The 16,730-nt window shown below is 37.7% G+C and overlaps 1 protein-coding gene across 2 annotated transcripts in view; it reads right to left on the reverse strand.

The window, feature by feature from the left end:
• Positions 1 to 16,411, reverse strand: part of LOC124615368 (importin subunit beta-1) — a 51,512-nt gene extending 35,101 nt beyond the window's left edge. Inside the window, exons 1-6 of one of the 2 annotated variants that reach the window (XM_047143190.1) lie at positions 16,183 to 16,400; positions 15,833 to 15,891; positions 10,828 to 11,010; positions 10,543 to 10,743; positions 10,317 to 10,469; positions 10,009 to 10,158 (exon numbers count right to left, since the gene is read on the reverse strand). In XM_047143190.1, the coding sequence (XP_046999146.1) occupies positions 10,009 to 10,158; positions 10,317 to 10,469; positions 10,543 to 10,743; positions 10,828 to 11,010; positions 15,833 to 15,891; positions 16,183 to 16,246 (810 nt within the window). In that variant the 5' untranslated portion in view covers positions 16,247 to 16,400. Of the gene's footprint in view, positions 1 to 10,008; positions 10,159 to 10,316; positions 10,470 to 10,542; positions 10,744 to 10,827; positions 11,011 to 15,832; positions 15,892 to 16,182 lie in introns of both variants that reach the window. The other variant, XM_047143189.1, reaches the window with a different exon arrangement.
• Positions 16,412 to 16,730: the final 319 nt, after the last annotated feature.

Raw genomic sequence — 16,730 nt, forward strand, 5'->3', positions numbered from 1 at the left:
TATTCAGACCATTCAAAATTTGACTGGTGAAAGCATATATGGCATTTTCTGTTGAAAAACCTTTCTGGAAACCAAACTGACATTTTGTTAGTACTTCATTTTTACAGATATGTGAAGCTACTCTTGAATACATTACTTTCTCAAAAATTTTGGATAAAGCTGTTAGACGGGAGATTGGACGGTAATTGTTGACATCAGATCTATCCCCCTTTTTATGCAAAGGTATAACAATAGCATATTTCAGTCTATCAGGGAAAATGCCCTGTTCCAGAGAGCTATTACACAGGTGGCTGAGAATCTTACTTATCTGTTGAGAACAAGCTTTTAGTATTTTGCTGGAAATGCCATCAATTCCATGTGAGTTTTTGCTTTTAACCAAGTTTATTATTTTCCTAATTTCAGAGGGAGAAGTGGGTGAGATTTCAATTGTATCAAATTGCATAGGTATGGCCTCTTCCATTAACAGCCTAGCATCTTCTAATGAACACCTGGATCCTACTATATCCACAACATTTAGAAAATGATTATTAAAAATATTTTCAACTTCTGACTTTTTGTTCGTAAAGTTTTCATTCAATTTGATGGTAATACTGTCTTCCTCTGCTCTTGGTTGACCTGCTTCTCTTTTAATAATATTCCAAATTGTTTTAATTTTATTATCAGAGTTGCTGATTTCAGACATGATACACATACTCCTGGATTTTTTAATAACTTTTCTTAATATAACACAGTAGTTTTTATAATTTTTGATAGTTTCTGGGTCACTACTCTTTCTTGCCGTCAGATACATTTCCCTTTTCCGATTACAAGATATTTTTATACCCTTAGTAAGCCATGGTTTGTTACGAGGTTTCTTACGAGTATATTTAACTATTTTCTTGGGGAAGCAGTTTTCAAATGCATTTACAAAAATGTCATGAAATAAATTATATTTTAAATTGGCATCAGGTTCACGGTACACCTCATCCCAGTCTAACTGCTGTAGGCTTTCCCTGAAATTTGCAATTGTTAAATCGTTGACTGAACGTACTACTTTGGAGGACTGTTTAGTATTGCTGAATGGAGCTATGTCATATATTGTAACTAGCTGTGCACCATGATCAGAAATACCATTCTCAACAGGCTGAGCATTTATCTGGTTTAACTTATCTTGGTCTATAAAGAAGATATCTATCAGTGAGCTGCTATCCTTTACCACCCGAGTAGGAAAATCAATAACGGGTGTCAAATTGAAAGAACCGAGTAATACTTCAAGGTCATTTTTCCTATTACCCTCTTTCAGAGAATCTACATTGAAGTCCCCACAAATAATAATTTGCTTCCCCCTGTCTGACAGATAGCACAACAAGGAGTCCAAATTTTTCAGAAATAGATGAAAATTTCCTGATGGGGACCTATATACAGTTACAATTATAAATGTGCCTTTATTTAATTTAAGCTCACAGGCACATGCTTCTACATGTTTCTCTACACAAAACTTTTTTGTTTCTATACTTTTTGCACAATGATAACTTTTGACATATATGGCAACTCCTCCTTTCTCCATATTTTCTCTCATTACATGTGCAGAGAGCTTATAACCACTTACATTTACCTTATCCATATCAGTAACAATGTGATGCTCAGACAGGCATAGTATATCTTATTTCATTCTCAGCTTCTAAATCTTCCAAACAAACCAGAAGCTCATCTACTTTATTCTTTAAACTCCCAATATTTTGATGAAATATACTTACATTATTTTTAATTATACTTTTATGAGAACCTTTCCTTATTCTAACATTTGCAGTACTCTCCTGTCTGAGTTTCTCATTGTGCTTAGGCCTAGTTCCTATACCAGTGGTCACATGGTGTTCAGAGAGGCAGATTATGTCAACTGGGTTGGGTGACTTTAATTCATCAATGGAATTACCTAGGACTGAGATACAATTTGGTGGAGATAAAATTTCTGGTGATTGGTGAAAATTTATAATTGATAGCTGTGATTGGTGATCCAATGTGCTAGAATTGTGCTGTTTAATTTCTTTCCTAAACTGAAGATTTGTTTCAATCCTGACCTCTCGTAGAACTTGGCATCTTTCTGTCTTACCTATCCTAAAAAAGGTACTGCTCCAACACCTGTAACCACTGGTATTTTACCATTCATGGCAGTGCCTCCCCCCCTTAAATTTCCTGCTATTACCCCAACCAGTTTCCCCTTCCCTTTCCTGTTGAGATGTAGGCCGTGCCTGGTATAGTCCCACCTACTGAGATGATCAACAGGAACCACACCAATATGAGCCCCCGCACCCGACCCAAGCAGCCGTTCCAACTCCAAATTAACTCTCCCAACAGAAGAGTTCAAATGAGGCCGGTCATGGCGTCTCAGGACAGATACAAACTCAACATTGGTGTGTCTCGATGCCGACGCAATCTTTACCAGGTCACACTCTATACTGTACCCAGGATCTCTGTCGATGCTGTTCCCTGGCCCTCCCACAATAACCACGGTGTCTTCCCTGGTAAATCCTTTACAGAGTGAACCTATATCCTCTGTCACCTGATCCAGACTAGCACTTGGTTTGAAAAAATTTGTGACCTGGTATTCTGGTCCTAATTCCTCCTGCAGAAGTTGGCCTACACCTCTGGCATGAGAACTGCCTAGCAACAAAACTTTCTTCCTTTTCGATGACTCTCCTACATTCTTTTTCAATTTCCTATTGAAAGTTTGTTGTGTCCTGTCTACACCTACCTCTGCTTGAGGCTCATCAGTTTCTAACTGAAGCAACAGGTCAAACTTATTTTTGACATTCACCACAAAACTGTGTGACTTAGTTCTAGGCCTGTTCCTTCTGCTACCTGTTGCCACTTCCCACCTCTCTTTGCCCTTCTCCCTCCTTAACCTGTCCAGATCTTCCCTAGCCTGATCTAGCTCAGCCTGAAGGGCAGCAATTTTCCCCTCCTGTTCCACTATCTTCCTATCTCTGCTGCAAATCCTACATAACCACTGATGAGCCTGATCCACAATTAAACGAGATACTTTAACTTTGATTCTCCAAAAACGTTACGAGAATTAGGCCTATAAACAAATGTATATAGGCAAGTTTCTCAAGCCGATTACTGGAATCTGACACTAGAATTTATCTGATATATGTATGTCATTATACAAGGGCTATTGCTTACATAAATAGTGCAGATCATTAACATAGTTGCTTAGTTGTAAACTTTAAACAGAAGTGTACCAATACAAAAGGTTACGCGAACGTTGAATGGTGGTACACATTCGTACTTCAAGGTGGCACCATTTCCATGGAAAAGGTGATGTGCTGGCCATTACTTGTCAAAGACCATGCTGTAGCACACTGTTGCCTAGGCAACGTTGTATAGTGCCTACTGGCATCGAAAGATATATATGCAGGCTGCGCTGTTCCTGTGGAGATGATGTCAAAGACCACGCTGTACAGCATTGTTGCCTAGGCGACACTGTATGGCCTTCGACAAGCAACAGCCAACATCACCATTTCCATGGAAATGGTGTCATCTTGAAGTACCAACAAGCATCACCATCTGGTGTTCAACGTTCACTCAACTTTTCATATTGATCCACTTGTATGTAAACTTAAGCATTTTTATTAATGACTTGCACTATTGAAACAACAGTACTTGTATAATGATATACATTTGACTGAATTGTTAGTTCATTTGCACATCATAAATATTTTTTGTTACAGTAAGAGTCGAGGGGCATGAAAGGGAAGCAGTGGTTGGGAAAGGAGTGAGACAGGGTTGTAGCCTCTCCCCGATGTTATTCAATTTGTATATTGAGCAAGCAGTAAAGGAAACAAAAGAAAAATTCGGAGTAGGTATTAAAATTCATGGACAAGAAGTAAAAACTTTGAGGTTCGCCGATGACATTGTAGTTCTGTCAGAGACAGCAAAGGACTTTGAAGAGCAGTTGAACGGAATGGACAGTGTCTTGAAAGGAGGATATAAGATGAACAACAACAAAAGCAAAACGAGGATAATGGAATGTAGTCAAATTAAATCGGGTGATGCTGAGGGAATTAGATTAGGAAATGAGACACTTAAAGTAGTAAAGGAGTTTTGCTATTTAGGGAGTAAAATAACTGATGATGGTCGAACTAGAGAGGATATAAAATGTAGACTGGCAATGGCAAGGAAAGCGTTTCTCAAGAAGAGAAATATGTTAACATCGAGTATAGATTTAAGTGTCAGGAAGTCGTTTCTGAAAGTATTTGTATGGAGTGTAGCCATGTATGGAAGTGAAACATGGACGATAACTAGTTTGGACAAGAAGAGAATAGAAGCTTTCAAAATGTGGTGCTACAGAAGAATGCTGAAGATTGGATGGGTAGATCACGTAACTAATGAGGAGGTATTGAATAGGATTGGGGAGAAGAGAAGTTTGTGGCACAACTTGACTAGAAGAAGGGATCGGTTGGTAGGACATGTTTTGAGGCATCAAGGGATCACAAAATTTAGCATTGGAGGGCACCATGGAGGGTAAAAATCGTAGAGGGAGACCAAGAGATGAATACACTAAGCAGATTCAGAAGGATGTAGGTTGCAGTAGGTACTGGGAGATGATGAAGCTTGCACAGGATAGAGCAGCATGGAGAGCTGCATCAAACCAGTCTCAGGACTGAAGACCACAACAACAACAAGATCCCACTGGCTGCAGCTGACGTAATGCAGCAAATTGGTGCGCTATAAAGCACTATTTAACATATGGCAGTACAGCCACTAGCCACAGTTATCTTGACAACACACAGCTGCTCAGCAAATGCATAAAACATCATGCCTTTTTAGTTCAATCTTCGTAAATTTTATGCAAGACTGGCTTCCCTAATCACCGTGCACTTCTATAATATTTACAGCACAATCAATCTGAAGATGGCCTACCGCATGTGTCAAAACCGGTCATTTAAATAAATTATTTTTTGCAATTGTGACTTTGTTCATAAGTAATTATCACGAGTAAGGTCGCTGACATTCCTAGCCATTTTGGGTAAAATCACTTCTCTAAGTGTACCCTATCAGTATGTACTCACTGTTTGTATTCTATCATTTTGTCTGGAAAATATTCTCTGAAAAACATTACCCAGATGAGCCTCCAGCTCATGTTTCCAGCACACTGTCCTCAACATTGTAGCATGCAGTCTTCATTCCACACATCTCTCCATTTTGTTGGTAGTTCCTTGTATTCACCAATTTTCATCCGTAATAGGTGTCTCTGCCAACTTTAGTTTGACATTTTGATGTGTTACACATACACGAACTGTGTACCAAAAGCACCAATTGTAATTCACCACTGTGGCCCCATTTCACAAAGTTCTGGGAACCTCAAATCACTGTCATATTCCTTATAATAAGCTATGAGTATTTCTTTTAAGTTACGATGTGGGAGGCATTTCTGCTTACAGACTTTTTCAAACATCCACTCTTACACCCATTTTTGTTTCATTACAGCCATGAAACTTCACCTTGAAGAACCTGATTACTTTATGTGTGATCTTATCATTGAGTCTTTTTCCCTTCTGTTTTGCAGGTACTGCCAAAATGCCAGACTCCATCTTTAGTTTCCTTGCCTGCTTCACCAGTCTCACAGAAACACGAAGTTCTTTTGCTGCTCTTTTTATATTCCAGCTGCTAAAAGCCAGAGTCAAAATTTGAACTTCGTTGGAGTGATATGAATAATACACTTTAACATCCTTACATTTCTGGCACTGCTTCACTGTGTATTTCCCGCATTAGTAGAACTCTCACAAGCAGCTGCTTGCATAGTCTTCATGATGGAATCTTGTGCTTTAACTTTCTGCCATACGTAACCCATTGAATCCTTACTGCTAATTTGTTCGAGCTCTGAAAGTGACACTCCCACAAGTTGCTAAGGAAGTCTTCATTGTGCAACAAGTGTCAAGTGCATCCATCTAATCATCAAACAGTGACTCCTGTTCACCCTAAGCCTTTAATTTCTTATGAGCAAATTCTTGTCTACATCTGGGACAAAGCATCTGGTTAAACTTGAGAACTTTATTGGTCAACAGTTTCAGTTTTTCAACATGAGAAATGAAAACTGGATGTAAATCCTCTTGTTTTCCCAAACGGATTACCGAAGGTATTTTGGAGAAACTGAAATTTCATCATCCACAGGGCATAATGATACGAACGAGTATGGGTGTCTTCAGTAAATGCAAGTCCAGATCTAAGTTTTAAAAGATCACTGTCCAAATACGACATTTCTTTCAGTGGCTTAAGCTACCTTACCACAATAAAATGGCGAAGGATTGTGAAATCAGTCTCATCTTGACTGCAAGAAAAGATGGCAGCTGGCAGTTCTTGATTTATATCCCAAAAAAACCAGATTGGTTCACCCATTAAGTTTTCTAAATTCAAGCTAATCATAAGATAGGAACTGACAGTTACATAAATACACACATCCCTTCAAGAAATGGTTTATCAAGTTTTAACAATATTTTCAATAATGTCTCAAATAATGTTTGTTGGGGGAATAAAGCCAATAATGAATTTACAAAACCTTTTTGGATCATTTCATCCATAAGCAGGCAGTGGTATAAAATTTAACTATACAGCTTCTGAAGCTTAAAAGATACTCTTTCCAGACACAGCAAGATTTAAACAATGGTCAAGCAATGTCTTGCCAACATATTCAATGTTTTCGATGTCTTACACAACGTTGTATGAAATTTATTGAAGGATGAAATCGCAAAAACTTTTGGGGGTAATTTCATCAGTAGGTAGGTGTTTTTTCATTGCAGCTTATAGTCTGGAAGTTTATTTGTACTTGAATATACTTAGTGTTCTTATTGACACAAAAGCAGTTTTCACCGATTTTACTTTGTTTGCTCATTATCATATTCAAACATATCCAATGAATACGAAAAGTAATAACTTTCAGCGATTCTTGTCAGCTATAAGCAGACACGGGACAAAATTTCTGCTTCTGAAGCTGAAGGAATTCTCTTTCAGGATATAGCAAGATAAAAAGATGAAAAGAATACACAGTTGAGATAAGGGTCCCAAAACCACCCAAAATGTTTTCATCAAACTTGATACAGAAGGTCAGTTTGGAGAGTAAAGGAAGGACAGAGGCTACTTTACAAAAAGTACAAGACAACAGCATAGGTGTATGTCCTATTACCAATTCTCTAAAAAAATCATAATTTATGGTTTGTTACAGATGGTGTCTCCAAGTCGTACAGCGAATTTTCTGCATTTCTGAAAAAGCACAGCTGTCACCTGATGTATTTAAAAACCTGATCAGTAATATTTTCTTATTCGACACAGTTTTTCCAAGTGCACAACAGCAAGGGCTTTTAAGTTAAGAGTACCTTTCATAAAAGTTATCCGAAGTTAGCTCTTTGGCATGCTTGTAGGAGGTACAAACTTTGTCTCTATAAGAGACTGTAGAAATGGAACCAAAGGAATATTGAGCTGAAACTGTACATATACATATAAAAGCAAGACACTGGAGAAACTTTCGATAAAATTTCATTTGATTCTGAAATTGAGTACAGACCCTGGTTCACTTTATGTGGAATGATTTTACTTCCATACCCAGAATTCACGAAACTTTTAATATTTCAACGAGTACTTTCAGTTGCCAATATACTGGAAAAATAAAACCCCGTATTATAAAAACATCAGTGATAACCAAATTTCCTCTCTCAAGTACAAAAATTCTGATAAATTATACAGGGGAGTAACTGGTAAGGTCACACTCTTTTTCAGTGTCTGGGTATTTCCAATTTCCCACCTAATACTGCAACAAGATGTTATGTGAGAAGAAAAATGGTTTGCAGCTGGATCGTAAAAGTTAGTCTTTTATTTAATCTTTTATTTTAAATTGGAGGGAGTACAAGGGTAATCCCAAAAGCAAGGTCTCCTATTTTTTATATAAGTACAGAACTCTGTTTGTGTGGCAGTTGGTCACACTGTTATGAAGAGTGCTTTACGCGCTGTGTTTCAACATGTGCACGCCGCGCTGAGGCGCTCGGTCTTGGCTTGGCAGCTGTTGAGAATGGAGCTCCTGTTGGATGTTACCGCCAAGTGCGAATTGCGCACAGTTATTCGGTTTTTGAACGCAAAGGGCACTGCGCCGATTGAAATTCATCGCCAATTGACAGAAGTGTATGGCGAGTCGTGCATGGATGTCAAAAATGTTCGTAATTGGTGTAGAGAGCTTGCAGCTGGTCGGTCCAAAATTCGCAACAAACAAAGGAGCGGGAGACTTTCAGTTTCTGAGGAAACAGTGTTGAAGGCTGAGCACTAGGACCACAATTAATTAACGCTGACAGGTACTGTGAGACTCTGAAAAAACTCAAACGGGCAGTTCAGAGCCGGAGAAGAGGAATGTCGAGCAAGGGCGTACACATTCTCCATGACAACGCTCGCCCGCACATCGATCGGCAAACCGTTGCTCTACTGCAAGAGTTTCAGTGGAACATAATCACCCACCCTATAACCCTGACTTGGCACTCGGTGACCATCACCTGTTCCCTAAGTTAAAAGAAAATTTGGCCAGAAAGCGATTCAGCTCCAATGACAATGTGAAATAAGAGGTTCGTAACTTTCTGAACAGCATGACGGCAAGCTGGTATGACATGGGCATACAAAAACTGCCACAGTATCTACAAAAACGTATCGACAGAAATGGCGATTCTGTCAATAAATAGCTAAATGTTTAAGCTGTAAACTGATGTAAACCATTGTAGAAATAAACAGGTCTATGTAATTATTAGAAAATAGGAGACCTTACTTTTGGGATTACCCTCGTATTTCGCCCAAGAGTATATTTTTCACATGTGAGATCATTCCAATATGTTGCAGATCAGTTGCAGTGGAGGTGCAGTCATAAAACTATTGTCAGAGGGTCAAATGCATGCAGAAAATGTTACACATTAGTTATTCAGAAGAGTATGAGGCATCTTGAGATTAAGAGCAAGGTGAAACAAGTTATTACACAGATTGTGTAGCTGAAAATACTAATTTTGAAGAACTGAGGCAAGCTGTGATATCTATGTTTGTGTGGTTGAATGGTCTGTCAGATACAAACCACTTCCAAAGAAACAAACACTTGTCTGCTGGCTACACTTTGTAGCAATCTGAATTCAAAACTGGTAAACTTCTTTCAATTTCTATCAATTCAGCTGCTCACATCAGCAACCCCACCGCAAGTCTTCCCGTAATGAGTGAATAAAATTATGTTTTGTTCTCCTTCCACTCCAAGTACCATGTCAGTTCTAACTGTAGTGTTGTCACGTATGGGTTGCATGGCTACAAATGCAGATGGCACGACTCTGCAATATGCCAAACTACTTTAAAGCTACAGATTTGAAATCAGTGTTCTGCAGATTTTGTAGTTGTTGAACTGGGTGTAAACCAAGAAACCAACAAACAAATCAGAGCACTATGTCACTTTGTTGAAAGAATTTTAAAAAGTTTCAGAAAAAACTTCTGCAAAAGCAACACTCTCCTCGAACCATTAAGGTTATTTCTTCAGCCATGCCAGCAGTAATCAAAATCTCAAACATCCAAAAGAATATTGGGTCACGACAAAACAGCATTAAATTTATCTGCATAATCACTTTCACAAAACTGATGTTAATTTCATCAAACACAGATATTAGTTTCACCAAAAAAATGCATGCCACATTTTCAGGTACCCACTAACTACATGTAACACTAATCGGGGAATAGGTGTTAGCCTATGTGCGAAATTAAGGGTCTGACAGCACTCTTGCTATGTAGTGTGTATGGTTCCCTACCTTTCAAGAGACAATTTAAGCAATTTCTACATACTAACCTTTCTGAAGACAGCTGTTATTATGTCACTAGTACAACTTCTATGCTTCTTACCACATTCCAATTAAATACAGGAAAACTGATTTACATAGGTAACAAAAACTCAACTATACAACAGAAAGAAATCAATTTTTCAGGGAATGCCATGGATTCATTAACTTTCGGACAAATGAATGCACTTACTGGAAACAATGCCTGCCCCATGTATGGCTCCATATACTGGTAATAAAGTGACATTATCTTCACCAGACACTGAAGAGCTGCAACTCGCACTTGAGTATCCTGTGATTGGGTGGCTTCACACACAACCTCCATGATGAAGTTCCTCTCCGACTAAAAAAACGGAAGAATGGATGGTTTGAGTGCACAAGAAAATATTACATTTTATAAATCACAATAGCAAGAAATCTTGAGCTTTGTATCTATGCCTATCAGGTATACCATCCAATCATTACCAAATGAAGATAAAATACTGTCTTTTTTTTACAAACCTCCTTGTCAAAATTTGCTCGGGTGAATTCCAAAGAGTTGAGAAGAGCAGTCGTTGCAGCCAATCTGACTCTGTTACTTGGTTCATTTTGCCTCATTCCATGAATTATTGCAGTAAGTATGTGATTAGATTGTGAAACCAGCACTTCATGTTCCTGAAAGTAAACTGGTTTATTAGCTATGAATTTTACAGCAGATACACGAAGAATACAAAATCTGAATACTTACAATATCTTGGCATATGTAACCTATGGCTTCGAGTGTTGCTTCCTTCATCATTTCTGTACTCGTTGCACTGATAACATTATTAACCATAATGCCAATCAATTCTGGCCACTGCCCAACAGGTAATTCTGCAACTGCCACGTAGGCCACACACTGAGCAGCTGAACTTGGACGGTTATTTTCAGTTCCTAAAGCAGCTAATATCTAGAAAAGTAAATTCAATAATAACGAATATATCAGTACTACTTCAAACATCATGTCTCTAATCAAGAAGGCAACACCACTCACATTCTTCTTAATATAACTTCTGGTCTCCTCTGGAAAACCAAGCCACCTCTGTTGGTACTGTGTCTTAAGAGCAGTGTCCTTGGATGTAAGAGTATTCTTGAGCTGCAGTCCAGCTGCCATTCTCGCCACCGGACTATTGCCACCATGATGCAGTATATCTGATAAGGTTTTCAGGAACTCACCCTAGAAGAAGTAAAAAGATTGCACAGCACTTTTTCTCTATTGCACTTTATAAGGGCAGTTAGCTCTTGTTAACTACGGACACATAGGTTTTTTTATCCTTTTGAGCAATACTGAGAAAATTTTCAAGAAGATACGTACTTAATGTTCTTTCAAATAATGTGTATTTTGTCTTAAAAATCAGCTCCTCTTCATACAAACTACTTGGCCTGAAAGTGATCCTTATTTTTACATTTACAGTGCCAAACTTGACCAAAACAAAAATCAATCATTAGTTGCATATAGTAATCTGTTGATAAGCCCGCCCAGTTAGCCATGTGGTCTAACGCATGACTTCCCGGATTGGGAAGGAGCGCCTGGTCCCCAGCACAAATCCGCCTGGTGGACTTGTGACGAGGTCTGGTGAGCTGGCCAGTCTGTGGACGGTTGTTATGTAGTTTTCCATCTGCCTCGGCGAATGCAGGCTGGTTCCCCTTATTCCGCCACAGCTCCACTATGTAGGCGATTGCTGCAAAAACAAGTTCTCCACGTACGCATACACCACCATTACTGTACCACGCAAACATAGGGGTTACACTCGTCTGGTGTGAGACATTCTCTGAGGGGTGGGTGAGGGGTCCACCGGGGGGCCGAATCGCACAATAACCCTGAAAGAAGTGAGGGGTGAAGTGGACTGCGGTAGCCGTCGTGGACGACGACGGTCCACTGCGGCTGCGACGGGGACCGAGCTTCTCCATCATTTCAATGCCCCCGGTTAACATGCAATACAATCGGTTGATAAACGTTTTGTAGAAATTTCACAAACCAATTTTCAATTAACGGTTCACATATTTCTTAAGATTCAAAATTAACTTACCATTCCTCACAGCATACAATTAATCAATTCTGAACTACTTGCTTAATGTTGTCACTGCCAAATGCCACGAGAAAAACCACTCTTTTGTGTTTTGAAATATGATGACCCACATATATAAAAATTCTCCTTACCACCTTATGGAATACATCATTAAAAAAGGATTCTTTTAAATGGTATAGTCACAGACATCTCTCACACATCACGGTCTTTGCAGGTTTCGATAGTAAGATATTTCAGATTATTTTAAATTACAAAAAACTTTACTTGTCAAGCTCATAAAATTATATTACTAACTTAAAATCTTACATTTTTGTCTTCTTAGACAGTAGTAATACCCACTACAGTTATTATGATGCAGCAAGATCCTAGAGATTTTATTGACTGTTTAGCAGGAGGAATACCACACAGTGTGAAATGATGCCATGGTATTTGATAACAAAAACAAAGTGGTGATGCTTTGCTGTATGTGAACTCCAAACATCTCAATATAAACTGTCTCCATTTGAAACTGAGACCGGAACTAATGATATTAGCATTTCATTGATTTAGTGGTTATTAAAGCTAATTAACTAATACCTCTTCATACCTTTCAAAGCACCTTTCCTCATTCAAAGTGTTACAAATGTGTGCCTAACTCTGAGATGGTTTTCACTATTATGAAGAGTTGGGAGAGGTGGGCTTTGTGAAATAAGAGTGGACAATAACAACAGTTGCTAAACATTATTTATCCAGCTCTTAGTGAAGTTGATGTAAAAAAAAAAAACCTTTATCACTTGTTTGATTAAACTTTTGCTATGAATAATAACTAAAAATGTGTGATAGCTATTCAAACAAAACTGTCCAATGCTCATGAATACACATTTTCAACAGTTTGCTTGCAATCACAAAAAGTTTGTGATACTAATAGAGTGAACTTTAATAGGAGCCTAAAAAATTAATTGTAACCTACTCCTAGTACAGTACTCCACAGATGGATTTCTTAGACGAACCAAAAGATGCACATGTTAACAAGTATGTCACACAAAGCTACATAATACCAGAGTTCAACACAGCTTCAGTAGCATGAACTGTCTAAAAACTCCACATCAACTGTTTCTGTTCTGCCAAGCCTTGGCTAAACTGGTCTGTTAGTTATCTTATGCAGTTTGGTATGTACACACGGAACTGTGAAAAGCTTTGTAAATATTTAATATATAATTTTATTGTTCTGACATGTTCCACATCCTGAATACTGTATCTAATTTAATCACAACCCACATAAATTAACAATTTTGTCTTATCATACATCCAAAAAAGCAGTGAAACCTTAGGAAGCTAATAACTACCGATCACTGAAGTGTCTCCCAAAAATAACCTAAAATTCATTTGCCCAAGTTTTATCTAATTAACACTAAGCTGTGACTGTTAGAATTATACTTAAGGATCAGCACATATTAAATCATACATTAGAGCATAATGAGTGGAAAAATTTATTATGTTTGTTTACTGTATGGACGTACCTATGGAGTAAACACAAATACTCAATACTCGACTGATGTTTAACTTCAAGAAATGGTAACTGCTCACTATTCTGAGAATGATATGAAAGAAAATGTAAACAACTTCAAAATTACTGATGTTACAACGATGAAACTGATGCCACTGTAAAGGTCTCTTCTGTTCTACCATTTGGTTTTATGAGAAGTTAAAACATATTTTTTAAACCAAATAAAATTTATTTTTCTTAAATATGTTCCTTCTATGTAGGCCAATGAATATAAATGGCTGAAATTACAAAATGAGAGTGAATTTGTTCTAGTGCAATCGCTTTGTGTAGCACTACTTTTCTCCTTTTTTAAACAAAAACAGAGATATGTTGATTAAAATCATTCTTATGCAGCAGTCTGTTTTCAGTAACTTTTCCTTTAAATATATCTTCAGGCATATGGTATGGTAGGAGTAAACATGTTATTAAATTCTCATCAAGTATAATATTACGGCTTGTTTTGGATGGACAGTACTGATTTCAGGTTTGTTATTAAAATATTAGTGTTTTTATGTATTATAATGACCATGACAGCACGGATTTTTCTAAACAGTTCCCACATCAAAAATGTTTCTTTTCCGTATGCACCAACTTTTTTCATAACAGCTGAGAGCGAATCCAGCTAAACTTTATGAAAGGCTGTCCACACACAGCATTTGTGCACAATCCAGTGCAGATGCTGACAATTTGTCTTGTCCAATTGGAGACACCTATGAGAAAGTAACAGACAGTCAAATACAAGCTCTTAACCATATAATTCCCATATTATTAAACATGAAGTTTTTGCATTGTGTCGATGGCCTTTCATTTCCCAAGAGTTCCTCACATTTGAATTACCATATATATGTAACTACAGTTTTGCACTAAATTACTGCACACATACTAAATTTCACATAAATACAAAGTACTGCCAGTGACAATGATACGTAGTGTATCTCACAATCTTAATTTAAATTGCAAAGAGGCAGTTTCATTTGCCACATGCAATCATGTTTTACCCAAACCACTACTGCTTTGTCTCATAAGCTTGCATGTTCCCAGTTGGTTGCCACTCTACCATTCACAATGCCAACCATCACTCTCAGGAAAAGCAGCAGTAGTTAACATACAAGACAGTGTATGGATAGCACATGGTAAGCTTTTACTATAAAGCACTCCCTACAGTCCTCCTTTAACTCCTCTTCTGAATGACTTCTTTATTGGCCCGTTCACCACATGCCTGTTTTTAGCTGTCTTCCATTATGTCAACTGGGACTGACGTACAGTCTTTGTGTTCTATACTTTTGACATGGGCGCATATGACCCCAGTTGTTTTTAGCGCCCTAAAGCAAAATGAAACCAAACCGAAGTTCATTAACACCCGATTTCAAAAACTAAGCAAGCAGCATAGCGCAGTGGTTAGCACACTGGACTCACATTCAGGGGGACAATGGTTCAAACCCATGCCTGCCCATCCTGACAAGACTTTCTGAGATTGCCTTAAATCACTGAAGTGAAATGCTGGAATGGTACCTTGAAAAGGGCATGGCCACTTTTGTTCTCCATCCTTCCCTAATCCGAGCTTGTGCTCCATCTCTAATGACCTCAATGTCAATGCAATGTTGAACATTAATCTCTTATCCCTCATCCTCAAAATCTACATTGTCTCATTTATAACACATTTCATCCAATGATTAAAAATTATATTCAAACAGTTTACAATAAGTAACAAACAGACAGCACAACATTTAAGAAATGTTATGACACTTATCTGGGGGAGAATGCTGGTGTATCAAAAGTAGTGTAGCACGTAACTGTGAGTGACAAATAAATTACAAAATAGCCAGCACTGCTGGTGTGGAGGAATATATTGAGACGTGAAGCTTTATGAACAGATCTTCACAAAAATGATGACTCTAAACATCAAATAATTACCTGGGGCTATAAATAAGTCAACCATTTGTACAGCATAAGCACTCCACAGAGATCTCATACTACTAATACTGCACAATGAGAGTATTAATAACATCCATGAATACAATATCTATCCAAAGAAATATGGATTCCTATAACAGGAGCTCATTAGAACAAGCACAGAAGATAAAGACTTCAGAACTAAAATCTGACCACTGTTCCACTCGAGAAATTATTCTAATCGTCGGGTGGACATGAAATGGCTACGAAAACATGTACTAGGAAACCTAAGTTTTGTTATCTGTCTGTAGACTTACTGTAAACCAAAACTAGTGTGTAGCAGATTCATCTACACTTATCAAACTCATCCATATTGACAGATGTTGTGCAGTGGATTGATTATCATAATCTGGTCACATACAATAGTATAAGGGTCGCCTAAATGTTAGTTTGTGTACAAAGCAGTTTACAAACAGTTTCAAAAACTTTTGAAGTATACCAGTCTACAAGAAAATACTGAGATTGCTGGAGAAACGTCATGGTTTGCATACCAAATTTGTTTGTGCCGCTTGTTCCAGATAATTTTGTGCCTGTTCCAATTCAGTTTTATCTAGAAACAGAAAAAGAAAGTACGTCAAAAGCAGTCAAATATTGTCCATTAGGTGACATTGACGAAAATAAAAAAAATGATTTCTTCTGAGTTATACATGAAAATGCAATGCATTACATCGCAGAAGAAAGTTTGGTGGTACTTTCATCACCCAAGCATCAACTTTAAAAAAAGAATTGTAAAATATCTCTTCCCTCGCCCCATGGCTGAATTGCCATGAGACATCATCAACGAATTTGAACGAATATCACTACACACTTTTAAAGACGAATTGCTTATTCCAACACATACCTGGCGAAACAGTCTTCTCCAACACTTGAATTAGTTCCATTGTAACTTCGGGATTCATTTTCATTCAATTACGATCTATATTGTCAATTTCTAATCAAAATTTAACGCGAATATTGTCTCCCGTTTCCACCACAACCGGCAATCACCCACATGTAAATTGTACCACTGCGCAAGAATCCAACGACGAACGCAGTTGAAGAATCACTAAAATATTTTGGAAACCCATAAAATCGATGTTACACCCTTATATTTACGTCATATTTTACTAACATACGCTCCAATTCGGAATACGTGATTCAGAAAGTATCCAATCTTGAAATACAACAGGTACTATATTTTTGTAACTATGAATCACAGAAAGTAGCAATATGAAAAATTTCGCGCCATCAAGTCTTTGATCAAACAATCGATACAATAAATTAATTCCTTAGTGTACTAAACATTATAATGCATTCTAGCACTTCGAAAAATTTAGGTAGAAATTCAAATGAAAAAAAAAAACACTCCAAAGTTGCAAGACAATGGTACGACAAGTTGCTGGTAACGCA

The sequence above is a fragment of the Schistocerca americana genome, chromosome 5 (assembly GCF_021461395.2).
Source record: "Schistocerca americana isolate TAMUIC-IGC-003095 chromosome 5, iqSchAmer2.1, whole genome shotgun sequence".
In the NCBI taxonomy this organism is placed as follows: domain Eukaryota; kingdom Metazoa; phylum Arthropoda; class Insecta; order Orthoptera; family Acrididae; genus Schistocerca; species Schistocerca americana.